General features: G+C 38.8%; 1 protein-coding gene across 1 annotated transcript; it reads left to right on the top strand.

Annotated features, from left to right (window-relative positions):
* The first annotated feature begins 423 nt into the window (after positions 1-423).
* LOC118221584 (stonustoxin subunit beta-like) lies at positions 424-6877 on the top strand. Its single transcript, XM_035406795.1, has 5 exons — positions 424-532; positions 2855-2884; positions 5053-5115; positions 5641-5780; positions 5878-6877. Exons 1-5 carry the CDS (start codon positions 481-483, stop codon positions 6301-6303), a joined length of 711 nt encoding a protein of 236 aa, XP_035262686.1. The 5' UTR covers positions 424-480; the 3' UTR covers positions 6304-6877.
* Positions 6878-11572: the final 4695 nt, after the last annotated feature.

Here is an 11572-nt window from a genome sequence, read left to right as displayed (position 1 = left end):
AAACATTTACTCTGCTTATCATTTATGCAACATATGCAGACCATATATATTTGCAGTAATAATCTGTTAATATTTTCAGCAGCAGAGATGAGTGTATTTGGTAAAATTATTTTTGACTTTGTGTTCAGATTCAAAAATTGTGTCATTGGATGAGCTCTCCATAGCTTTGATTGACAACCTTGGGAGACATTCCATGTTCCAGTCATATCCAAAATGTTTGTCCATCTCTCCGCTCTTGAAGAGACACTTTGGTTACGCAGGTTTCAAATGCCAACCTCATACAGTAGTTGCTTTCATGTCTGACCCTATTCCCTCACACCCCTTTCATCTGCCCTCTCAGCCCCCCCCACCCCCCCACCCCCCGCAGCCCTCGCCCCACCAACACCTCCACCTCTTTCATTGGGTATAAGTACCCTGAGAAAGGGACAGGCTAAGCATTTCTGGTCTGAGAGATAAAGAGGAAAACAACCCAGCTCTAAAATGCCTAGCAGAACATCAGCAGCTAGATTAATTCCTGTTTCGCAGAAGTCAGGTAGGAACTGCCCATTTAGGCAACACAAAGACAAAAAGATGCAGAATTGTGTAAAATGTTAGACATTGAAATGTTATTTTTAAATGTACATTATATACATGAGAGTCATTATATTTTAAATAGATATCTGAAATTAAATGACAGTACAAATTTCCAGTCAATATATTTTCTTAAAATAAAATTCTGCAAAAGATTACTCTTAAATAATGAGGAAACTAAAAATTACATTTTATGAGGATGACACTGCAGTGCCAACACCTGCAGAAAATGGATTAAACTGTATTAACAGTTTATAGGGCCAAAAAAGTGTCAGTATTGTTTTGTGTATATGTTTTCTTAGAAATTTTCATTAGTCGTTTTCATAGTCATATTGTCAGACAAATTTAGTGTGACAGAGAAACAAGCCAAAAGGTAATTTTTTTAAATCAGAATAAAAAATGACATTTTAAGAATGGTATGATCCAAACACAGGGTTTTAGGGATGAGGTGGCCTAGTGTCGTGGGGCCCAATGTGAGATCTTTTCATGGGGCTGAAAATTTCTGGTGGCACCCTTATTTTTCAGCCAGGGCACTTGTGTTCAATGGTGACGAAGGGTCAAGCAATTGCTGTATATGAAATACAATACATATCACCATAACTTAATAAGGAGAATTGGTTTTTCTGGGTCAGTAGTATGGGAAAGAGAATAGGTAAGTCTCTGTTAGGAAGTACATGTGAATCCTTGTATTGTACATTGTACACGATGGGTATTAAGACATCCTGATCGAGGTGCCACTTCACAGCTGCTCTTGTATGTTCACTTTTAATTTGAGGTTTGAATGTGCATCAAAAATATTAAGCAGGTTGTCAGATAAACAGCTACAAACACAAATGAACTCGAATGGGAAAGCCAGCCATAAAATAAATGTAAGCTTTCATCACTGAGCATACGTTGTGTGATTTACGATCTGAATATTTTTTGTTTACAGGCAGAGGGGTCATGTTACAATAGCTCCGTGTTCTTACCTCGGTCTTCCTTACCAGTCTCGCTCTGGAAATCGCTCCCTTCATCAATCATTTTCTAAATTCTTTCTCACCTCACCACTCTCAGTCTTTTCCTGTGTCTGTTTATCACTGATTTATTTCTGTCTTCTTTTCCTCTCTCAATATCAATATTTTCTCAAGTTAGTTTTGCCCTACATAATATTTTAATAAGATCACACCGTGATCTCTAACATTCACAATCCAGAGAAATATGCAAACAGCTTGGATGTAACTCTTCAAAAAGTCATGAAGCATCAACTTAAAATCAAGTCTTACCTGTACACAGAGTTCTTCACTCATACGTAGATAACCAGAGATTACCTTTGATCAAGTGATCCAAACCAAAATAATATCTCATTGGTGCAATATGAATTACCGCTGCTGTTACTCTGAAGGAGATCAATGGTGAATAACCAGTTTAGTGATTAGACGATAATAAAATATTATCGTCTAATGTGCTAAATGTTCAATATTGTCCATGAATATTTATATGTGACCTTGGTTTTGAGTCTGGGTGGTCATATAATACTACCCAAAGGAGTAGTTATTGTGATTCAGACCCTCAATATAAAAAATTATTGCCCATTGTTGGAAAGGCTAATATTGTTCATGACGTTCTATGAATTCAAGACAAAGATGACAGCAAAATAAAATATACAATTACTAAAGAAGGCAGCAAAAGGGTTAAGTGCTCCCTGCGCTAGGTCTAAGCTAAGTCTTTACTTTCTATTGAACGCATACACACTCAAAGCTTCTTCTATTATCTTGAGTGGCTGAATTAATTATATATTGAGACAGCCAGGACACAGTCTAAACATTTCCCTGCATCTGTGTTACATCTTGACATTCATAATGTTGCTCAATGCTCTTTGACAGTAGACCTTTCAGCAAAGGTACATCCAAATGTAGATTAACACCCACAAACCAGGTCAGTAGAAAAGTAGAAAATTAAACTACAAACAGGGTTTTCTGGATAGCCATTCTCATTGACAAAATATCAGCAGGACCAAGGCTGACTATCTCTGTCCTATCCTATAGAAAATTATGAAAGAGGCACCAAGGTATGAAGACAACAAGCAATTTATTTATGCATGTTTAGGTATGCAGTCTGGGCTGATTTAGAAACAGTGGTATGGTATTGATACTGTATACTGTATATTAGTGTATATAAGGCAGACTGCTGGACTTACGTTAGCTTTTACCTACTCCGATTCTGGTGACTTTTTAACCCCATCCACTCGTTGTTTTCACTCCTGATTAATTATATTTACATCTTTTTTTTTTCTCTTTTTTTTCAGAACAGAAAAATGCTATCCCAGGTCCTGCTGGTAAGAAAAGCTGTGTGAAATGATTAATGAATAGAATTAAATGTAAACTTTTCACAGTGAATATATGTTTAATCATGTCAGTGTTCTTTGTGGTTACATTCTTAATCATGACATTTATTAAGGGCATGCTTGATAAAACAATAAATAAAATAAAATAAACACACAGGCAATGTGTTATTTAATGCCCTGTTTGTACTATGGATGCAGTGGTGGTCAAAACTACTCAAATACCACACTTCAGTTAAAGTAAAGATACAACCATAAAATAACTACTCAAGTAGAAATGCAAGTCACCTATTTAAAAAAAAAAAGAAACTTGAGTCAAAGTCTCCAAATATCTGTGTTTTAATGTACTCAAGTTTTCAAAAGTACAATTTGAAAAATACATTTTTCAATAAAACAAAACTAACCATTTTTTACAACCATGAACATCTCTGTATAGCGTAAAGACATAAGGAGCCACATTGCGAGTTGAAAAATTGAGCCTTCTTTGTTTACCCTGAGATGGGAAATATAGGTGCCTTCACTTACTGTAGTAGGTAATGCCCCAGGCTCTGCTCTCTATAGCTGCATGCGTGTAACAAATACACCATTACAGTTGTACTGTAAACGTAAGTATGCCTAATAAAAGTAAACGTTTTCTTTTTTTTTTTCTTTTTTTTTTGTAAGGGGAGTCATATTTAATTCAAAAAGTAAATTATCCAAACTCATTGATAAATAATTTAACAAGCTGAACTCATCACAGCTAAATTAATTGGTATGACATATCATATGTACGGCCCAAGCCACTAACTGCACATTCACTCTTCATGTGCCCTCCGACAAGGTGAGGCAGGTTGTAGCAACATTATGTTTCATTCCTTAATTGAGTTTACACAAACGTAATGTTGACGCTATTTTTTACAGTCTCTGTGTTAACTGTTAGCTATCTAATGTTTGGGCTTGAGATTGCCAGGTGATGTCACAACCTTTAGCTAGTTAATGTTTGGGCTACTGTAAGTTTAAAAAACTTATGGTCATCAATGAATGTGCTTTACATTAAAGGCAATCACTTGACTAACCTTATTTGTAATTAGATTAATGTTTCGTAGCAAATCCCATGGGAATCCCCATTCAAAAATATTTGATGGTTACAGATAAAGAAAGTAGACATCATCTTGTTTGAGTTGTTTTGTACTCCAACAAAGGTAAACATTTCTTTTAAATAAGGCCATGGGTGGTCATCAGTGCATTGGCACTGGAAAGGCTGAGTTCGTCATCGCTTTCAGAATCTCCGCTTCTGCCATTTCGAAATCTCTGAACTAATGAATAGTTACAACCAGTGACTTTTAGCGGCTAAACTGGCACAGAATAAATGAGATTCGCTAGCCAATGCACTCACGTTGGCGCTGTGCAGTGTTCATGCTTGGGCAAGTCAAGTCAATGTACGCCATTTACATTGGGGTACACAATGGCACATGATCTCAATCAAGTCCTACCTGCACTACTTCTCATCTAATATGCAATGTCCTATAGATGGTGGTATCACTTTTTATCAGCCCCCCAAAAACTTTTAAAAGAGGGGGAAAAAATGACCGTGAATGTTTTCACCAAATTATACCGGCCAACCCAGAGAAATGCAACGACCATACGAAATGTAACAAGTAACGACAGTTGTCTATAGAAATGTATTTTAGCAAAAAGTACATGATTTCTTTGTAGATGTAGTGGAGTTGCTAATAATGTTTATACTCAGCGAAAGTACAAAGTCGCCAATATTCTCCTTAAGTACAAAGTATCTGTAACCATCAAATATTTTTTAATGGGGATTCCCATGTGATTTTCTACAAAACATCAATCTAATTACAATTAAAGTTAGTCAAGTGATTGCCTTTAATGTAAAGCACATTCATTGATGCCAATATCCTCCTTAAGTAGGCTACAGTACCACCACTTGATGGATGACTATGAAAAACAATATAGCCAATTCATGACCTCAGATGTTAATCAGGGGAATTATGGTCCACCAAAGAATCTCCTCAAGCTATCTCCGTGTCTTGTTTCAAAGTCAGTGGAATGGGTTTACGTTTGAGTTACAAGTTAAGAACAAATTTTAACTCTCTTCATGCCAACAGTCTTTTATGCTGTGTAACTGAATGAGATTTGCCAAATTTTCTGTCTCGCCGCAGTGGAAACTCCTGTCTATGACCCAAATGTCCCAGAGCCTTCCAGCAGAGCAGAGCTCCAGAAATGTAAGGAATTTTGACTTAATTTATTTATAAAAATGTTGTTTTATTATTATTATTATTATTATTATTATTATTATTTCAATTTTTATTTTTGACTCTTTCAATGATAAATGACCCAGCATATGTTAAAATTGTGTAATTTGCTCTGACAGCAATATAAGGACACTTCCCATTGAGCACCTAAAAAATGCAAATGTAGCATTTGAGGACCACCAGGTGCTAGGAGTCATCATGTATCTTCTGAATATCCTGAGAAGTATACGGAAAACAATTTAGAATTTAGAGTGTTTTGCAAAATTGTAAGCATTCAAAAGAATATAGGGCAGACAGGGGGTAGATGTAGAAGAGGGAAATTGGAATCAGACAATGGAAGGTAGGGAGACACTCTGCTGTCCTTACTGAGGTGGACACCCCTGTTCACTTAAGTTGATCTTTTCTAATGCTCTCTCTCTCCTCTTTTTCTGTCGGTCTCTCTCTCTCTCTCTCTCTCTCTCTCTCTCACTCTCTCTCTCACACACGCACACACAGACTGGATGAACCTCACTCTGAATGAAAAAACTGCTCAGAAGATGTTGTGGGTGTCAGAGGGTGGTTCTAAGGTGGTTCGTTTGACTGAGGAGGTCTGTCCCTACCTGGACAGGCCTGAGAGATTTGAGCTCACACCACAGGTAGGGTTGTTTAAGTGCTGATGATATTATGCTGTTGTGATTGGTCAGGTATATCTTTTGAAAAATATCTACACTTCCTTTCTCTCTCATTCTATAGGTGCTCTGCAATGAGGGCTTATGGGGTACAAGGGGATACTGGGAAGTGACAGTTTCAGGATGGGTGGTTATTGGTGCCACATATGAAAGAGTTGGAAGGAAGGCTTATGATGGGCCCTCTGGTCTTGGAGAGAATGATGAATCCTGGGGTGTGGGTTGGGCTGGATCCTGCTATCATGCCTGGCACAAGGGCCAGGTTGTGGAGGTTATGGGCATCCCCCACTGCTCTACTCTTGGGATGTATGTGGATCAGCCAGCTGGGCTCATAAACTTCTACCTGGTGGAATGCAAACAGGAGGGGGAGGAGGACACAGGAAAGAAGGAAGTCAAGCTGATTTACAAGTTTCAGAACCCAATGACAGAACGCATTGTGCCAGGAATCTGGGTAGGAAGGTCATCTTCTTGCTGTATACTAAAGAAAGATTGAGAGAGAAAACAGAAAATGAGAAAATGAGGGAACAAAATGGAAATTTGAAGTAAAGTAACATCAGAAAAGAGGAGAAAAGAGCAGTATTGGAAAAGGAAAGGAGAGAGAACATCTTTTAGATTTATATAGAATGGAGAGGAGTAAAAGAAATTAGAATTAATTTTTCCTTGAAAACACCAGAAACAATTATGAATTGGTTGAAAACAGGAATGGGAGGGGAACAAGGGTACAAAATATATTTATATTAATATAAAAATTATTAAACATTAAGTTAATATATTAAGTACTATTCTTATTATTATCATTATCATTTATGACCTGGTTAATAATAGTTATTATGAAATAGTATAGTTAGTAAGTAAAAAAATTATTTTTGTTACATATCTGAATAAATGTTTTATTTTATAATTTAAATTTGATTGCAGTTAGTTTTTTGTGTTTCATGTCTAATTCATATATTATATATGATAGGAACTGTATGTGATACTTTGAGTATCTAGACTGTGAAGGAACTGTATGTGTAGTGCAGTACAGGAATATGCTGTGCAAATAAATATGTATGTGCAAACCTCTATATTTGTGTGGGCAAATTTTCTTTTTTTCTTGAAAAATAATTGATCATTATTTTTGTCAGTCAGCTTATCATGATGCTGTTCTTTATGATATATAGGTGCATTTTCGCTTTTGAAGTAGTAAACATTTTTTTTTGCAATACACAGTTTTATCTTCTATATAAAAGAAAATTAAAGCATAATTTCAAGCTACATGTGCAGGTATTCAGACAAAATAAGCAAACTTCAATCAATGCAATGAAACTTCAAAAAGTGTTTTTATTGGTTTATGAGAAATGCCCCACCCACCAAAGTACAGGGGTTTTCATACTTGGCCCAGATCAATGTTTTTATTTTATGCTATGTTTTTAATTAAAATTATATATGTTTTTTATATGTGTCTTATATATATTTATATATTTTTTTTAAGTTTTCATTTTCTAAATCACATTAAGGAAAATAATAAAAGTGAAACAGGGAGAATAACTACAGAATAACTTTTTTGGAAATATTTATGGGGTTTCAGAAAAACATAGGAATAAATGGTAGACATTGAAACTCATCAAATGAAAAAATCAATGATTCAATTAATTTGCGTGAGTATGTAAGCTGAAAGTAATAACACATCCCCCACCTGCCTTCATATTTAAATTTTAAATTACAAATTAATTAATTTTTTGAAGCAGGACCTGACACACAGAAATTGTTTTGCTAGATTGCACAATTGACTGGGTATATCTCTCAGATCATTTCAAGTAAAATGGATCTCCAGTTCCTCTGACAATAACATGACATAGATAATGATACTGTTTGGCTGGGTTTGAGCTGATTTTAGCATTGTAGCAGAGAAAGAGCAAATAATTTATATCCATATTAATCTTGATCGCATCAGTACTCCTCATGGTCTCGTCCCTAGCTTATCATTCAGTGCTGCTAGTCTTTGGATTGGAGAGTTTGAGTGCTTTGATCTATGATCTCTAAAAAAGGCTGCAGCTGCACTGTTTCATTCTCCAATCCTTCCATAGACTGGTTTATGTTCTTAGTGATATTTAAAATCAGCTCCTGGTAGAACTACTTCATTTGCAATTCCTCTGGGTCCCACTACATTTGAAGGGATATTGATATAGAAATTTGAATCAATTTGTTTCCCCTTCTTATGTAATTGTTAGAAATAAAGCACAATAAGCACAATGTGAAAACGGGATTTGTATTCTTCATGGCATGCATAGCTATTTCTTAAAAGGGAAATAATCCCTTTAAACAAGAAAAGCACCTAATTTAGAAAAGTTAAAATTCTGAGGTTGCAACTATTTTGGTCTGGAAACCAAAATACACAGGGGTGCCCCAGGGCTTTAGGTTCAGTTTCATCATTATGCTTAGAATACTTTTCACTTTTCAGTTCCAAGTCTTTGATGTTTTTGAAGTTATTGCTTCTATTTCATTTTATTTTTGTCCTTATGCAAATATTTGAGTAGATTCTTCCTATAGACTGTATCATTGTTTATAATTACTAATTATATTTTATTACGAGGTCTTGTATTGGCTGCTCCTGTAGGAGCACCTGTGAAGTATAGGACCTCACCAAATTATGGCCTTAATTATTGACTTAATCATGACCCCTGGTTGAATCCATGGTCAAACCACACGGTAAAATATTCAGTTCAATTCATTGAGACCAAAAGGGATCAAACGCACTTTTATCAAAATGAAACTACTCTATCAGACCTTATTTAGACCTGAACAAATGCAGTTAGCACTGCACATGGTTTTTGCTTTTTAAAATGCTTAGAAACATTTTTTCATTAAAATGTCCTCAACCTTTTTATTAGAGCAACCTACATATGTCTGCAGGTTAGTGTAGATTAAGGAGTAAAATTGTATCACAGCAGTTGAGCACAATGCCCTTGTATTATTAACTTGTCCGTGTAAAATCTTTGATCTTGCAGCACAACTCTGCATCATCTTGCTTCTGGGTTTTAATCCCCCTGTGCCAGATTCAGTCCATATACAGCAAGCTACATAATGTTTGGAACAAAAACATTCTTCTTTTTTAAAGTGCATATTCTTATCTTTTATTAAAGGGTATTTTTATTCATTTTGGTTTCACCATGTAGTAATTATAGCACTTGTCTGACAGATCAGAAAAACTTTCTTGGAGGCTGGCATGGATGTGTCAGTGACTACTGACTGCATAAAAGTTAATGAACAGAACTACACAGGCTACATTGAAAGATGCAAACCACTAGTTTGCCACAAAAACTGCAGAGTTCTGGAAAAAAGTCTTGTGGACAGTTGAGACCAAGATTGACAGCATCACCGCAAGGGCAAAGTGTGGACATTCAAAAGGAACTGCCCAAGATCCAAATCACCTCTACTCATCTATGAAACATGGTGGTGGGAGTGTTATGGTCTTGGCATGTATAGCTGCCATAGGCACTGTCTTACTTGGCTTCATTGATGATGTAACTGCTGATAGCAGCAGAATGAATTCTGAAGTGTACAGAAGCATATTATCCGCTCAAGTTCAACCAAATGCCTCACAACTCATTGGATGGCATTCCTACAGAAAGATAATGATCCCAAGCATACTGCTAAAGCAAAAAGGAGTTTTTCCAAAGCCAGAAACTGGATGATGTTCATATGCTGAAGAGAGAACTTAAGGCAACTAGCCTTTGAAATAAGCTGGAGCTGAAGATAGCTGCAGCACAGGATTGGCACAGCAACAGCAGAGAAGATACTCAACCCCTGGCGATGTCTATGGGTCATAGACTTCCAAGTAGTCGTTGATTGCAAAAGATATGCACCAAAGTACCAAGCATGATTACTTTCATTCACATAACATTGATACTGTATATCTCAAACATGATGGTGCCCTGAAATGCAGGGATATGCATACAAAGTACTATCATTTCTACAAGGTGAAACCAAAACGTATAAAAAATACCATTTAATCTGCACTTTAACCGCATGTGAATTGTGTCATTGCAACTCTAGAACTGTGGAACACAGAGCCAAATCAAGAAATGTCTCTATCCCAAACGTCATGGAGCTCACTGTATGTTACAGTATATGCGGCACTCATATGTTATATGAGTGGTGTTAATGGAATTTCTGCAGATCATTTGAGAGAGTAACAACTGTGCTCCAGTGTACTCTTCCCCCATGCACATGCGCACCACTGTGAGAGTATTCAGGGGTTGTTTACTCTCTGGTGCCACTGTGACGGTCCGGGTAGGGGGGACCCAAACGCAGAGGGAAAAAAAACACAAACTCAAAAGGGAAAATAAACAAAGACTTTACTAACACAAGGTGAACAAACAAGGAACAGACAAGGCCACAATGGGCTAAAACACAAACTCAAAAAATAATCTAATGAAACAGAAAACAGGAACTCAAAAACACAGACAGGGCAGAACACGGGAAGGCAGAGCACAAGGGAAGGACAAAAACACAAGTCAGGAACAAAATACAGGCAGGTGAAACACAAACTCAAAAAATAATCTAACGAAACAGAAAACAACAAGAACTCAAAAACACAGGCGGGGCAGAACACGGGAAGGCAGAGCACAAGGGAACAAGCAGGTACATACAGTCGGGAAACAAACACAAGCAGGCAGGTACATGTATGTCAGGTAACAAACACAAGGCAGAACACACGCAAGGAACCAGCACCCGAGTCAAGGGAACAGAGAACTTAAATAGACAAGGGGTAACAAGACACAGGTGAACTCAAAAAACAATCAAACCAGAAGGAGGGGATAACAAGACACAGGTGGGAACCATGATGGGATAACGAGACAATTGAAACAATCATACAATTAACAGGAGGGGAGCAGGACACAAAACAGAAGTGCCGCCATCTGGCGGCCCAACAAGGGAAACACAGACAGGAACACAGGACCATGACAGTACCCCCCCCCCAAGGGACGGCTCCTGACGTCCCAGGAGGCCGACCCGGGGAGGGAGTCAACAGAGGGTGGGGCTGGAGACCGGATTCAGGACTGGACAAGACAAGAACAGGGACAGAACACAGGAACAAGACTCTGGACCGGACTCTGACGAGGGAACAGGACTCAGACAGGAACAGGGACTGGACACAGAACTGGGGCAGGAACAGGACAGGAACGGAACAAGACAAGACTCGGGGCTGGACTGGACAGGAACGGAACAAGACAAGACTCGGGGCTGGAGTGGACAGGAAGGGATCTCGGGGCTGGAGAGGGACTCGGGGCTGGAGAGGGACTCGGGGCTGGAGAGGGACTCAGGGCTGGAAACAGGACTCGACAGGAACAGGACTGGACAGGAACAGGACTGGACACAGGACTCAGGGCAGAAACAGGACTGGACAGGAACAGGACGGGACTCAGGACTAGAACGGGACGCAGGACTCGGGACTGGACTCAGACGGGGGAGCAGGACTCGGGACTGGGCAGGACCCGGGCAACACGGGGAGACTCAGGGCTGGGCAGAACCCGGGCGACACGGGGAAATTCAGGGTCCGCACATCGGGCGACACGGGGGAAACTCAGGGCCCGCACATCGGGCGACACGGGGGAGACTCAGGGCCCGCACATCGGGCGACACGGGGGAGACTCAGGGCCCGCACATCGGGCGACACGGGGGAGACTCAGGGCCCGCACATCGGGCGACACGGGGAAATTCAGGGCTGGCCCGCACTCGGGCGACACGGGGGAAACTCAGGGCCCGCACATCGGGCG

The sequence above is a fragment of the Anguilla anguilla genome, chromosome 2 (assembly GCF_013347855.1).
Source record: "Anguilla anguilla isolate fAngAng1 chromosome 2, fAngAng1.pri, whole genome shotgun sequence".
Classification (NCBI taxonomy): Eukaryota; Metazoa; Chordata; class Actinopteri; order Anguilliformes; family Anguillidae; genus Anguilla; species Anguilla anguilla.
The sequence above is the reverse complement of the archived record's forward strand: the minus strand, read 5'-3'. Positions and strand labels throughout refer to the sequence as shown.